This window comes from Acanthopagrus latus, chromosome 15 (assembly GCF_904848185.1).
Source record: "Acanthopagrus latus isolate v.2019 chromosome 15, fAcaLat1.1, whole genome shotgun sequence".
NCBI lineage: Eukaryota > Metazoa > Chordata > Actinopteri > Spariformes > Sparidae > Acanthopagrus > Acanthopagrus latus.
In genome coordinates this window covers 20,262,654-20,278,927 of record NC_051053.1, presented here as the reverse complement: position 1 = coordinate 20,278,927, position 16,274 = coordinate 20,262,654, and the positions used below count along the sequence as shown (strand labels likewise).

Sequence of the window (16,274 nt, the reverse complement as noted above, 5' to 3'; positions counted from 1 at the left end):
ATGTTAGCATAACTCAATTGGGGAAAAAAAAGGCACCTGAAAAGGATATTGCCATTTGTTGATTTATCCTATCCAAATGTGAAGGAGGAATTAATCAGACATTGATTATTGCATTAACAAAATCTAAAATATTGGCAGCAACAAGTGTCCTTGGGGTCACTGAGAGAACGAATGCAGAAGTAGTGAAATTAAGACCCTTTACCTTACTATTACCATAAATTATACAGCCTGGACTTCTCAAGAGACAGGTTTTTATAAGCTGAGGTTTATGATATATTTTTTTATTTGCATTAGCTCTTATTTCTAATTTCTGCTGCTGGAAGAACATTTTTATAGTTTAGTAACTAAACTAAACTCAAGCATTTTGCCATGTGTTTCACCATAAAAGCTGCCTGACATACTGTACATATTCCTGCTAGGCTTGTGGACGTGCTGAGCTTCACTATCAGTAACTGACTGTAACACTGGAAAAAATAAATTGTAATCAACCAGTGATTCACAGAAGCTTTCGTGTTGTTTAGAGAAACTCCAGCATGATGAATAAAGAACGACCATGTTGTTGTACTGAGGGAATTAATGTTGTTGAAGTACACAATTTGATGAATTTACAGTGTGAGTTATTGTCCTCTGTTTTTCTGGTATTTTTCTTATGAAGCCATAATTTGGTGTCCTTTTTAGATGTTTGGACTCCCACAACTCAAGCACTTCTCAATCACTCAGAGCTCATAGCGGACACCTAATTATCCCTGTAAAAGCCACTAAGACAGTAAGGCTTTTGTAGTGGGTGTACTAGATTATGATCATCCTACATTTCACACTGTGTGCAGTGGTTACATTCAGTAAGACAGGGATTGAAAATTGACTTTTTGTTGAAAAACAGTCTTTGTTCAAGAGCTGAAAATGAGTTGGGTGAGTGGATTACAATGATGTCAGTAAATGATTAGGTTAGAGGACATATCCTCCATCAAAACCACCAGCGAGTCCCAAGATATAGCGTATAAAGGATTATACTGTTAAGTAGGGGTGCTAATGTTACACAAGATCTGCGTCCTCTGTTCACTGACAAACACACTGCAGCAGCAACTGAGCGCCTCATCCCCAAACCCAGTTCATTTTCATGTACAGGAACTGCATTAGCTATTTCATATTTTTTAGTTTTTCTGGGATGTTATTTTACAAAGATTTGACCTTCAGAAAACCGATGATCCTGGGAAAAGATATGATTTATGTTGATTTTTAGCTGTCCTCTCTGATAGTGTAATTCGACTGTGTTTCATTATAAACTAATAGGAATGTCTTGGGTTGAAAAAAGTGGCTTACATCATGTGAGACAAAAGAGAAGAGAAAGACAGAAATGTCTGAGGAGAACAAAACTTCTCCTTGGAACTTTAAAGTCTTACTTTACGCTAAGTTTGTTTGGTGGAGGAGGTTTGAAGTTGTAAAACTGAACCAAAAATGAGCCGCCGTATTTTGCCCTTTTTGGCTGATTGTGTGTCATGCTGATTTACATTCAACCCTTGAAAATCCAGTTTCTAGTAGAGATTAAAAAAATTTCTCTAAGAGAGGTTTCCATACTGAGTTTTTATTTTGGTTTGCTAGTTGGGTGCGTGTGCAGCCACCCTAGCCATTTCACGGTCAACCTGTCAAAGTGTGAAAAGTTCAGCCTCCAGCCTTTCCCAGTGATTTTGAAGGTTTTAATCAATGTTTGATCCAGCTGTGTTTGCTGGAAAAATCAACTGATGTTTTGATGAGAGCAGAGAGTACATTGGATGACCTCTGTTGGCTTTTATGAATCTGAATGCTGCTCATGCTCAGGATTGATGTGGCACCTACGCATATCTAAGATAGAAGAACATTTTTACATGTCATAGGTCACATTCATATACAGCTAAAAGTTTCCCATATTGCCATTGAAAAAGTACAACAGCTACAGTTTAATTGGCTCAAAGCTGCTGTTAAGATGCGTATTGGTACTGAGTGAACAGTTCGTAACACCTTTTGACTTCACTGTGGAAATGGAAGGTCCAGAACTCATGCAGTCCATAGGAGTCATTATTAAACAAAATAGTTTTGAAACTATTCATGATAAAATTCCAATAGCTCTAATACTCGACTTAATAACAATATTTTGATACAATGGTTGTGTAGTAGAATATTTTTTCCCTCAACTTACATGTAAGAGGTCGGAGTGTAGGGTCATTTGTCGCTATGTAACTTCAGTAATTAACCTAAATCCAGGCCAGTTCCAGAGTGTGGCACTCGCTGAAAAATGACTTGTACTGTGTGAAAACTTGTTACCCTAGTAGACATACACATATCTGTCTGGCTTTTCTTCTTAGGACATTGCATTGACATTCATTGTGGACAGCCCAACCCTAACCTTAACCAAACCACAATTCATGCCTCATCCCTAACCATAACAAGCACCTCAGAAATTCCATTTTGCCTCATTAGGACTGGTCTTTCGCTCCCATGATACCGGTCCAAGGTCGATGTTTATACCTGCAAAGGTCCTAAATTAGGTAGCAGAAATGTGGGTGCACACAAACACCTGCAGACACATACACATGCGCACACGCATAAAATCACTCACTCTCACTCCTCTTCTGAGAGATTATCCTGATTTTCAGTACTCTAAGCTGTTGTGTGCTGCCAGTGTGAAATGTAATTTCCTCTGGAGCGACACACTGTAACAGAGACAGTCAGTGACGGGCAGATTGAGTCGAACTTATGAATGTTGCTGGAAGGAAAAAAATTAACCAAAAAACGATGAGCGTTATGATGCTAATTGTACAGAATTGAGATACTACAGGGTACAGTGCGGAACTGCAAGGGAGGATATAGTGTGGCTGTGGTGTTTGTTGTGCCATCCCTAGCTCCTCTCCACATACTGGAGCGTCCTTGAGCAAGACAGCCCCAATTTACTCCTGATGTGAGTACTGTATCCTTGGGAAAAAAAATCTAAGTTGCTTTGGACATGTGTGAGAAGAATGTAACATTAAAAAATAGGGGCAAATCTTAAATGCAACAAGAGACAGACCGAGACCAAGAAGACAGATGGTTTGAGGGAGGAGTAAAATAATCCATCTATTACTCTTTTCACTGGTCAAAAATCCCATTTAGGCCCACTCAGATCGGCTTTTGGGTTCAGTGGGAATGTTGTAAACTCAACACTTACACCCAGTTGACTCTGCAGTAGACACAGGTTTTTATTTACTATGCTCTGCTTTGGTCAAAACGTAAAATCAATCTAATTCCGCCATGGTGTCACGTAAATAAGGAAGGAATTTGAGATGCCGTCTATTGAGGATGTTAAAGTCCTGGACAGTGTTTAAGGCAGAGCCCCTTTCATTTACTTCCTGCTCACATTTCACATGCAGGAGTTTGAACGATAGAGAGCATCAGGATTTTATTTTTTCACATGGACACCTAAGTGTGTGATTTAGTACTTAGCTGTGAGATTTGTCAAACTCTGGCTGAATGAATACAGTGCAGACACTGATGGAGGACTTGCAGCTGCTGCTGTTTTGATGCTTTTGTTGTGTGTCTGGTGTACTGTATACTGTCAGACAGCTGAAAAGTTCTAGACTGTCTGGAGCCAAGGAATAATTTATTCTTACCTCAGTACTGTATGATAGTATTGCAATTTTGATGCAAGTATATGGCTGATTTCACTGTTTGAGTGTAGAGCAAGGTGCTAATGAAAAAGAGAGCATCCATCTTAGTGAACTCGTCATATTATTTATTAAATATTTGTCTTGTATTAAAATCAAAAGGTGGAGGTTATAAGATTAGAGAAAAGAAAGCAAAAGGGAGCAGGGGGAAAGAGAGACAGAAACTTGAAGACAGTCGTATGGAGAGGAAATACAACAGATGAGACAGGTTGATGGTTACATGGACTACTCGAGCATCAAAGATTCCACCCACAACTTGGTCGATGTGGAGGAGTGCAGGAGTATGCTATGTTTATTCTATTTCCTCCATTATTTGTTCTTCATTAAACCTGAAACACTGAGCACCAGTCAGTTATCGTGAAACACATGAGATTTCCTATAATGAGTAATTTTATGCTTGTGTCTTCTAGTCAAAGCCCTGTCAATTTAGTTTCGTGAAGCACAAAATTGCCTTGAAAAATAAAGCTTTGAACTATTGATTCATGCCTTTGCTTTTGGGTATGCTTTGAATTATTCGGTAGACAGCAGCACAGCAGTCAGAATAACTGCATATTCGGAGGCTGTTATGAAAAGTGTTTTTGTTGGCTTTTCAAACTGTTCTGTATCATCATTCATAATTGAGAGATAATTTTCCGTAAGCCTGCTCTTTTATCTGTGTGTGGATATATGGATTTAGCTGCTGCTGGAATGAGACAGTCATGAAACACATAGAAACATTATAGAAAAAAGTCATTATTGGTGTTTCATGAATTGCCATTGTTAATGAAAACATTTATCAGTGACATGGAATGAACAATAAAAAAGTACAACATAAGAAATTAGAGAACACATGCCATAATGCAAATTGAAGACATCATCCATTTTAATTGCAGTTATACAGCATAACATTTTTAGTCTCTGTAATTTCTCAGAAGACAATAAAATAAAGTTTCACAAGGGCAATATTTATGGCTTTTGATTATGTTGTGTCACATTATAGAGATGTTGAGGTTCATTGTTTTTCAGACATCTTTATGCCCAGTAGCTGTTGTATCATTGACTGCTTAAGTTAATTTTCAGGTTTAATCTTTTGAACTGATAATTGTAAATTAGTCAGAATAAGAACACAGTGTGTCATAGACTGACTGACTGACTTACATTCTTATTTACTCATGTACTTACTTATGTAGTTATTTACGTACTTAACATATGTACTTACTTATTTGCACACATACTTACTCACTTATTATTCCTGATATGCTCTCTGTCATGCTGGCAGCCATATGTATATGTAACCAGCTCAACATCACAACGGCAGCTGTGGGGAAAAAAAAGACATTACTCTCCCTGGGCAGTGGGCCAGTCCTTATTGTTGAGGCCTGAGTGTTTCTGCACTTGTGTCCAGTTCCTGTACATTTATGTATTCCTTTGAATGCACAGTAAAGAATGAAAAAGCTAAATATTTCAGCATAAAAAACAAAACTTTATGTGCTTAGAAATGAAGGGTTTTATATGTCAAAATGTTTGCTGGTGGGTTGCAACAAAAAGCTGATTTAGCCCTGTTGGGGACATTGCCAATGCTGAGCAAAGACAGAAGGAATCCTGATATATGTCAAAACAAGAGTTAACAGGGCTATGTGAACATCCATTTCTGGCTAATTGGAGGAGTGGGATTAGGGCTTGTAGAGATGCACACAATTTCCAAATTATGTCTCACACAAAAATATGCTTTGGCAGGCAACAACTGCAGCTGTGTTTGTGCCTTTGTGTATGTTTTTTGTTTTGTTCCTGTCTCCATCTCTAGCAGAGTAACACGTATCTGTCCCCTGATGTCTAGAGATTTCTCTCTCAGCAGTGGGTCTTACAGAGCAGAAAACAGATTTGTCCAGAGGCAAAATGATATAATGACTCTAATGCACTCATAATGTGCCTGTAATGTTACCTAATGCTTTAAAATGAATCGAGAGTTACCTGTGATTTTCATATGGTTCTCAGGATATCCTGAACAACCTGGACCCTCCGGGAACTGGAGAACTGGACGATGATGACCTCATGCTGGATGTGGACCTCCCAGAGGATGGCTTGCACGGTCAGCACACACAAAGACACACAAAGACACACAACACTGTAATGTAATGGCAGTTATCCTACACAGAATTTTAATTTGTCAGGTTATTCTATGGCCATGACAAGTTCTTCAGTTTCATTGGCTGGAGGTTGCATATTATTTGTGTATAAGCAAACACCTCCAGCAAAATTATTCTGATCATAATTGTAAATTAATGCATTACCAAGGTCTGAGCATTCTATTTTCGGCTATATCCTTTTATGGCATATAATGGCTGGAATAAATTGAATCCTTCCTTGCCTTGGGTGAAGATTTGCCTCTGCAACATCCATTAAAATCTTTTAATGGACACCTTGTTGTCTGTAATGTGTTGTTACCCTTTTAATATTTAGTTGCTGAAGAGTTATTAAATTACAACTTCACCACTGCCTCACAACTGGCCTTGAATGACAGCTAGGCAGCTGTCAAATACTCAGCCAGCTGTCTGTTTCTGTTTATAAGAACAGATGCACACACACATATGGTACCAGCACAACTGCAGTGCATATTCAGGATTAGTGGGAGCCGAGTTAACATTTCGACAGCAACAATATGTTGTTAGCATGATTAGTTTAATAGCTTACTATTCAAAAACAAACCAACCGTACTTATCTTGATATCCTATCTGTTGTGGTTTTCGCAGTAACCCATTTTTACTTGTAAATCAATTACCAATCAGTGAAATGGCTTCTTTGCAGGTGTTAAAGGTAATCAGGTCACATTATTAGCACATAATAGCAGTGGTGACGACGTTATTAAAGATCAGACAGTTTGTGTTGCAGAGAGGAGGAAGGGTAAGGGAAAGAAGGGTTGAGAACTCTTAACGTCATCTGTCATGAAATGTAACGGTTTCTAGAAAGTGAATTTTCCTTTGTCTGTCATGAAAGGCATTCCAATCAAAGTGCCGTTCTTGGATAATGTGTTTGACGCACTAGTGAGACTGACAAGCTTGGTATGTACAAGTGCCACGAAATGCAACAAACAAAGGGCACAACTGTTTAATTGCCACTGTCTAATGCGGCAGTCATGCAGAAAATCATACCTGTAGACACACCTCTCTACAACAGCTCCAACAGAAGGGACATTTTTTTCAGGTGTGTTGTATTAGACTTCCTTTGTTTTAGCTAGGTATACCTAACTTTCAACTGGGTTTACATTACTGAGGCACCCTGAAATCATTCATTAGTCTGTAAACAGTGATCTCCTTGTTATTGAGAGACAGAAGACAGACAGAGAGAGAGGGAGAGGAATGTTAACTCCGTAGGAATGTGAATGCGTGTGTCGTCCCTTCCTACTCCTTTTCAGGAAGCAGCCATATTTATAGCGCTCTATGTCATGGCTCTAGCTAGTGTCACATAGGCAGAGTGAAAGCAAGACAGGCTGAAGTGTCCAGTTAGACCCAGCCCACAAGGCAGGCCCTAAGACGTGGGATCGGGAAGGGTGTTTCCTTTCTCCTAAAGAGACCCTGACTCTGCCACAGATCAGGAAGAGGGGAACGGTAGGAAGGGCCTGTAATTTCATCCAGTTGTCGGGTCTCGTGACAGAAGAGAGGCCCCAGCTTTTCTCCTTCGCCTGCTTCAGCTGGTGACTTCCTAGCTTGGACCCAGACCAGCCTCCTCAGCTGCTCTCTCACCAACACCACAGTCATCTCTTCCCAGATCCAGTTCCTAGGGAGTTCCCAGAAAAACAAGGCTGTCAACAAAGACAGAACCCGGTAGGGTGGGAGCTAGGTTCTCTCTCTGGCCCTTTAACTGCTCACCAGCTGACAGGACAAGGAGTCACTTCTCTCCACTCTCTGTCTGAGTTTCTCTGCCTTTCCCAAGTTGGAATATATTCCGGTTGTATTACTTTTGGAGGACTTTTTCTGAGCTGAAAAGGAAAGGTTATTGGGAGCGCTCAAGTTTCCAGTTCAGAATGAATCAGGCTGGCTGCTCCTGTGCTTTGTGGTGACACTCAGGGTAAGGTATTTTAACCACCACTGCTGCATTCCTTGGACTGGGTCTTTCAATCTGCCAATATTTATTTATCTCACCTTTTCTTTCTCTCATTCTCTCTTTGCTCCCTTTCTTATCTGGCATATAAAAAGTCAAGGGTCCTTTTGATTTCCTGGGGGTTGCGCTCTGTTAGTTGTCAATTTTGTTGCAGTCATGGTTCATTTCACAGCTATATGCTATTGAGTGTTGCCAAATACTGTGTCCTTTTACCTCGTTGAAAATGAAATGGCCTGTCGCTGTGTGTGTGAGCGTGTTTGCATTTGATGGGTTGAGAGAAATAGAGAATGAGATGGTTCAAATCATGATTTATATGCAGATATTCTAGAATAGAGTATTTGAAATATACACAGGAGTATTCATGACCACAAGGTATGAAAGATTGAGTGAAAATCTTGCATTTTTCATGCTTGTGTACCTTAGTGTGGTAGCAGAAGACATAAACAGACAGAGAAAAAGAGAAAAACAATTTCTAACCTTTACAAATATAAAGCCATCTTCAGCCACAAGCAGGTTTCACTCAACAAATAACAGCAGAAACAACAATGAGTTTCTTGATCATGTATTCTTTGCAACAACAGGATACCACAAGCACTGGCTTTATATATTTCAGCTTAAATAGCACTGTGTATATTTTCTTTTATCCTCTCTGTTTCAGAAGTGCACTTACATTCCTTTTCCCACTGTGCTCTAAATTCTGCCTGCGTAGACCCTGACAGGATGTCCCACTTCGAGCGCTCTGAGAGGGCTGGTCGGCAGGGTCAGCGGCGTAAACACCACCGCTGGAGTGGTCCAGATAACTTTCACAATGATAATAGGTTGGTTAGTCTTGAAAGATTTAAAAACATGTTGCCAGAAAAGAAATAGAAATACAGTAAAGCCAACATTACTCTGTTCTTCTGTTTGCCTGATGGTTTTTCTTCTGTTTCAGGGCCCATGTGTTCCAGCACTATGATGGTCTCAAGGCTTCAAAGTTCTCTTCAAGGCCCGTCCCCTCAGAGGGTAGGCAGCGTGGCTACATTGCGATGCTGGATGAGCTCACACTTGAACACATGACGCAGGACTGCAGCTCGCTCAAGAACCAGCTGCTCAGGCTCAAAACGTTACTACAGGTTCGACCCACATTTGCACATAATTACACATATGCAGCAACACATAGATGTGTTAGATTTGATACATGCACAAATACACGTGTGTTTAGTATGAATTTTCAAGTGACAGATTTATTTGACACATATGTTGCATCACCCTTTGAATATGTCAAACATAAATAACATGCAGATAATGTCACCAACCCAGAGATTTTTGTTTCCTGTTATAATGAGGCCACATACTGTGAACTGTCAGTAGTCTGGGTTTATTCCAACTGCTGTTTTGTCTGTTAAATACAGCTTTATATTAGTTTGCCAGAGGGTTAGTTTGACTAATCTTCAGAAGCTTGCCAGGAGTATGCTGCATCACTGTCCTCAGGTGCTCAGCATGAGCAACAAGAAAAGTATTTTCTGACAAAACTGAACTAAGCCAGTTTTAATTGTTAATGTGGTTCTACTTTGAATATTTAACCATTTTTAAATGTTTAATTATATTGTTTTAGTAAACCCTGTCATCACACTGAGTTACATACATACTTTATATGAACAAAGAAAGATGTTAAGGAATCAGAATTTGATAGGTAAACGGAGAGGGACATCTGGGTTAATGTGCTGTGACAGCCTCATAGAAGTTTTATATTAGATAATACATTTTCTGGGCATCCTCCTCCTCTTTAAATGCACAGTATGTGTTTTGTAATGTGCATTTGTTCTTGCATGTGCAGAATATATCTACACTTGCATGAAACTGATTATTTAGAACCTTCTCTGTCAGTCTGTCATTCTGAGAAATCCATTTACTGTGAAGACGAGAGGGTAACAAGGAGCAAGATAAAAGATGTCAGCTATAGAAATTTACACTTACATACAACACACACAAAAAACTCTCACTCCTCCAAAAGCCCACAACCCTATCTAGGAAATGCAAAGAGGCACAAGCACTTCACGCTCCATAAAATGAAATCATCTTCAATGCCTCAACTCACTTCTTTCTGTGGCATAAAACTGATACTTGCGTTTGCATTTAAATCAAATGTCTCCCTCAGACGTGTTCATTGTGCTCACTGCAATTAGTCAAACGCTTTGGCTATATAGCCTCAAGAGGAGAAATATCTTGGTCGCCCATTAGTAACTCTGTTCTTAATTATGTTTTTTTTTTTAGTATTATGTTGAGCTCAAGGCAGTGACTGTGAAATAAGCCTTCAGCCTTGGTGAATCCTAATTGATCTTTACCACATTGTGCTAACAGTCAGACATCCAACGCCACTACTGTTCACACATGCTGCTTCTGACTAAATGAATCTCCCTGACCTAAATGAGGAGCAAGTAGACTTTAGTGTTGAATTTGAATTCTGTTTCAAGTTGACTCAAGATTCATCATCAACAAGTCTTTCATTTTCAACAAAACGATGAAGAAGTTATATGCAATGCATATTTACAAATATTTGCTTGTTGCAGCATCTTAAACTGGAGGATTCACTTTCTATTTTTACATCAGTTCAGGTATTTGAGATAAATTGAATATATTTTTGTAACACTGAAATCTGTTACTTCAAGCCACACTTCATCAAACACTGATTGATAAAATTAAAGAATGTACTGAACATTCCGTATACTAAATAGGAAATCTTGACCCTTCTACAGACAAAATAATAGTGACAGTTTAAGCCACCTCTGAAATGAGGGAATCTTTCAGAACATAATGAATGTTCAAAAACATACTTAGCATCTCTTCCTGGGGTGGCTAATATCGGTGGCTGACAGTTCGGGGTCGGCAGAGTATATGTGCTAAAGAGCAAACTTATTCTATCCTAGAGAAATTTTGTTCTTGAGGCATGCCTAAGGCATTGTCATTGATTCAGCTCACTGTGTACTCACACTGTGTGCATGTGTGTGTTTGTTGGTGTCTAGCTTGAGGATACAGACTCTCCAGCAGATGTCCCTGAGGAGACTGAAGACAATACCACTGCATCGCAGGTAAGAAACTTTACCTTAGGTTTACAGCGATGATTGATTGTAAACACTGTTTAAATGTGTATTATTCCATGTTACACCTGACGCAGTCTGCTGCAACCTCTAGTATACCATGTGTCTTTGTGTGTTGTCAGGTGGAGGAGCTGATTAAGGAAGTGCAGGTGCTCAGAGAAGAGCTGAGGAGTCGAGACAAGACCATTGCTCAGTTAACATTGCAGTGTCAACAGCTACAACAACATCAGCGGGAACAAATGGTGAGTTGGTGTGAACAGGTTGTTACAAGACAAGTGAAAAGAGTGCTATATATTGTGTGGACAGAGATACAGGTATAGTTTAACAGTTACATTCAAGGGGGACATTGTCCCGCTGACTTGTGTTTGAGACTCGCCTTATTAAATGTGTAGGGTAGCACATCGAAAAAACTTCTACAGACGCTGGAACAAAACTTAGACAAAAGATCCACACACTGTACTGATAGCTTCCAGCAAATTTGACTTGTCAAATAGGTTTGACAATGCCTGGCAAACATCTCTGTTCGATCAAAACGTTGCTTTGTTAAATTAAATTTGCTGGGAGCGATCTGTACAGTGTGCAGATCTTTTGTCTGACTCTGTAAGAAATTGCTTTAGACAGTTGATCGTTTTTTTGGGCGTACAGCATGAGAGTTACTTCTGTTGTTGATGTCTGTTGTTTTGATGTTTTAAGTGTTGTTCTTTGATAATGAGTAATTAGTGAAATTAGTCACAGGCAAATCATCGCTGAGAGGATTGGCAGCTTGCACAAATCATATAGTTATCTCAAAGGGAAACAAATGACACTATCATTATATGGTTGACTTGGATTAGGAAAAGAGGACATATTATTCATGATGTATATTCAGGAAACAACAACCGTGAAATTACAATATTAAGCACAAATGACTACATTAGATGAATTTAGTGGAAACATGTATGAAGAATGGTTTTGGACTCCCATGTTACCTTGAAAGGATATGTATGTGCTGTTATGAAGGAGAGTTATCAAACAGCTCAAGTATAAGGAAAATAAGCAGCATCCTCTGTAAAAAGATACAGAGGCTGGATATATAGTAAACATACATTTTGACAAACATTCAGCATGATGTATCTTCAAAAGTGTCTCAGAATGGTCTAAACTATGGTGATGCTAAAGACTGACAAAGACTCTAACCATTACAATAAAACTAATTCAATCATTTGCAAATTAATCTACCAAAAATGGTTTTACAAATTTTACGTTTTGCTTGCATCAAATTCAGGATTAAGTGTATAATAACAAAACATTTTGTCTTTGTGATGTTTTCAATTGTAAGTCATCACAATTTTGTTTTATTTACACAAGGTTTCAACTTTTTTGTGATTGGGTTGTACACTGCAAATGTCAGTGCAGCAACTATTATATTAATATAGGTGTCAGTTTAGTAATAAAAGATGTAGATTTGTGTGTTCCTTAAGTGCTTGCAAACGGGCTATAATGGCTCCAATGTAATGTTTCCTCTTTGCTTTCGTGTTGTTTTCATGTGCTGCAGGCATATCCTGTAGCTTCTCTTCTGATAGTTTACCTCTACACAGATCTGAGATAACCAAGCATGTGTGAGCACAACTATCTTGTTTATTCCAGTTTCATATTAGTCAGATCTTACAAAGAGAACACATGAAAGGAAGGAATAAGGTGAACAGAAACAGGCATGTTATATATGGAGAGGGATTTATAAAAAACACAGTGAAGACAGACTGTAGTACCCTTCATTGTAGGTGGGAGTTCAGTCTCTGCTCGGCATGCTGCTGGGCTCCTACATGCACTCTACTGAATGTACTCACATGGTTACCAGTAACCTTCGTTCTGTTCGCTTTTAGCTGGCACTCTAACATTCATTAGTGTCTTGACCAAGCTCCCTTGTTAACCAAACAACCTTATGCTTGGCTGACATTATTCAAATCTACACTGCATTGAGAAATACCAAAATGTCAAAGTGAGGCCTGTACGCCAGCCGCATGCAATTTCTCCAATTAGAAATAGCACCCACCCACTGCAAATTCTTCAGCCCTGCACAATATTGCTGCACCCTGGCCCTAGACAACCAAAGTAAGAAAATGCGAGGACATATTTTCCGATCTGTGCCTGACATTAATGAGTGTAGAGGCTGAAAGCGTGAAGATATTTGGGGAAGTAGAAAGAGAGTAAAAGTGAAACAGACAGAGGTGTTTACCCTGCCGAATCTTTGTTGAAGCCCTGGGAGGACATCCGAATGTTAGGGTAGAGGAATGTCCCTGCAGTACAGGACTGAACAACAATGAAGGCAAAAAACCAAACACTCAGGGCATGGATCAGTTTGCTGATGAACCCTGATGAAAACAACTCTGGTTCAGAGTCTGCCTGTCATCTGGTTCATATAAAAACCAGAATGTGGAGAGTCAGACGCAGCTTGACCTGCAGTTTGTTCTTGAAATTGGTTGAGGGATGATATTGCAGTTGGTAAAGAGTCAGGTAAACAGAGGTTGGTGAAGTGTTGCAGAGACACTGCTGATAGAAAGTAGGGGGAACCCTTGACTGAATTGAACATAATGGAGTAATGAGGAAACAATAGAGGAGCTATGTGTGCTGAGGATAAAGACTACCACACTATACACTGCCTCTGTGTGTGTGTGTGTGTGTGTGTGTGTGTGTGTGTGTGTGTGTGTGTGTGTGTGTGTGTGTGTGTGTGTGTGTGTGTGTGTGTGTGTGTGTGTGTGTGTGAGAGAGAGAGAGAGAGAGAGAGAGAGAGAGTATTGGGCAGAGAGTGAAGAATGGAAGAGAACATGAAATAATGGGAGAGAGGAAAGTGGAGCTATCAAAGATAGAAAAGGGATTTCTCAGTCTTACTTGACAGAATGTAGTTTTGGATGCTGCTTCCACCGCTGCTCAGACAGACTGCTCATGATTATGTGCTCCTCTTGTTTGAGCTGCGTTGAAGTTTTTCAGGAAGGCTGGCAAAAGCGTACGATTTCTGTCAGATTGTGCCATCGTCTTTGCAGCCAAGTACAAGTTGTTCTGCTATTAATGCAAGTACAAGAGATTTTGTGCTAAATTCTTTATGAAATTCATATAAAATTATGTAAGGCACATCAGTGGTTGCTCTGATGTTCCTTTCCTACTTAATTCAGATATGAGTTGAGTTTAAAAGGTTAATAGATCAAACAGGTAGTCAGTCAAAGAGGTTTGTCAGTAAAGGTTTTTAACACATGAAAAAGAAGGTAATATTGGCTGAACATGTGCTCAAAGTAAATGTCAGGCAGTATAATTTACTGCAGGATCGTTCAGTGAGGGTGATTTACAGCTTGGGCTTGACTTTCCCTTATTATTTCAAATTTGTATTTGTGTGACAATGTTGTGGAGGGTTCCTCTGCTCTGGTAGCTGTCCAGATTGTAGACTTAGGCAACTAGTGTTGCCAAATAAGAGTGATTAACAACAAAACATTAAGAAAAGAAAATATCACACATCCCACTTTGAATAACCAATTTGAGTTTTTATTTGTTTCATTTCTTCATCATGCTCTTCTGAGTATTTTTTTATCAGTAGTTTTCAGAGTTTCAAGCCATTTAGGATTTAAAAATTGAATTGGGTACTGTACTTTTGCCTTTTTCTGTGTCCTGATTGATTTAATTCAACTTCTTTACAGAATGGCAAGCTTTTAACCAAAATAGATGTAGAAGTAGGAAAGATGTGGCTTAGGTTAATGAGACGATAATAAAAGAGCATTAAGTTAATGTGCCGTGAACTTTTTATCATTGATCCATATATTCTTTTCTCCTCAGCCTGCTCAAGGCCGACAGTTCAGGTGTCAGTGCCACCACCAGAGGGCTCCCTCTTCAGTACGACAGGGCGACAGACCGATGGACAAACGGATGCAGCATCACTATGACAAGGCCACCCAGACGTACTGCAGACTGCCGAGCCATGCTGTGAGTTCAAATATTCACGGCACCCATAAATCTGCTCTCTTTGAAACTTTATGTTGCAAAACAGGATGTTTAAAATTTGATATTTCAGCAGTTATCAAGATATGAGATGTTATCATGTGCCTGGTGCAGTAGTGCTCATCTCAGTTTTACATTGGTATACACTGTGCAGTATGTTCCTGAATTACTCAGTTTAAATCAGTCAGCCAGTTTCCCAATAATCTACTACCTATGGCTCTGGCCCGCCTTGTCTGAATTGTTAGATGACAACACCTCTCTGTGGAATAAGGTTTATAAGACTGTGAGTGGGCTTGTCACGCTGTGCCACACTCTTAATACTCACATTTCACACTGAACAGAGGCAGGTGTTAATGTTTGAGTGACAGATAAAAAGAACATGTACCATAGGAGGAAAAGAGAGTTTCATGTGAGGGAGGAAATAGACAGAGAGACACAGAGAGAAGGAAGACTGATAGATATGTGTTCAGTGTGTTCAGTATCATGCCATAATAGCATGCTGTGTGGCAGCCAAGTATTGATTGACTAGCAGGAGCGCCACAGGCAGGGTGCCTGGTAAAACACTTCCCTAATTGACCTGCTCTCAGCTTAAAGGTGACAGTCACACACAGAGGCACACATCAGAAGAATACCGAGATAACAAAGAGGAAAGAATATAACTTAAATATGCCAAAGAGATTAGCTGTGTTACTAATATAATTATGACAATAAATAAAAGAAATGAGGCCCAGAAGATAAACGGTGATTAAACATATATTTAGTGAAGTACAAATCAGTAACAGTTGGTACAATTGGTCCCTGCTAACCACAGGAGCATATGGTTTAACTGTTGCTATGGCAACAATCAAAGCTGGGCTGGCTGTGCTCAATGGGAATCATCTCCATGGTGGGAACATCTCTGTGTGACCTGTAGTACCTGCTGTATAATAACACACTAAAACACAGTGAGACTGTATTTATTCTTTTCTCTGTGTTCTGCTCACTTCTGTTTATAGACCTTTCTCTTCTCTTCCTTTAATCTATATTAGTGTGTCATAACCAGAGTGGAGACTATTTCCTGCACTATGTTTCATAGTGTTGTGGGCAAATCACATTATGGCAGTGACATTTTACTTGTCAGTGCTTGAAATTGCTCTTAAATATAAGCTTTGAGCTTCTGGTTGCAGTTTTTTCGACAATGTACCAAGAAAAGAGAGCACGGAGTAAACAGTTACCAGAGAGAAAAGGATGTTTCCCTGCTTTTTATACTTTTAGATGTTATCAGAGCTCTCGGTGTCGCACTGACAGGTTTAGCACCTTCAGCAGGTTTGGGTTCACAGTGTTCCTCATGCAGTTCTTTGCTTTACCTCTTGTGGGTTTTCACAACATCGTTCGGTGTGGCATTCTTCTTTTTTAAGTCTGTCTCTCTAGGTTGACATTTTTCATAAAATATTATTATTATTTTTTTCTGTTTCACTTTGTATGACTTCCTCAACACACACAT

At 39.4% G+C, this 16,274-nt stretch overlaps 1 protein-coding gene across 5 annotated transcripts in view; it reads left to right on the top strand.

Annotated features, from left to right (window-relative positions):
* The window catches only part of ccser2a (coiled-coil serine-rich protein 2a), a 57,022-nt gene that overhangs the window by 22,799 nt on the left and 17,949 nt on the right, over positions 1-16,274 (top strand). For 4 of the 5 annotated variants that reach the window (XM_037123435.1, XM_037123434.1, XM_037123437.1 and 1 more), the window contains 6 exons: positions 5,649-5,742; positions 8,410-8,569; positions 8,683-8,863; positions 10,754-10,819; positions 10,951-11,070; positions 14,630-14,776. In XM_037123435.1, the coding sequence (XP_036979330.1) occupies positions 5,649-5,742; positions 8,410-8,569; positions 8,683-8,863; positions 10,754-10,819; positions 10,951-11,070; positions 14,630-14,776 (768 nt within the window). The remainder of the gene's footprint in view (positions 1-5,648; positions 5,743-8,409; positions 8,570-8,682; positions 8,864-10,753; positions 10,820-10,950; positions 11,071-14,629; positions 14,777-16,274) is intronic. The other variant, XM_037123438.1, reaches the window with a different exon arrangement.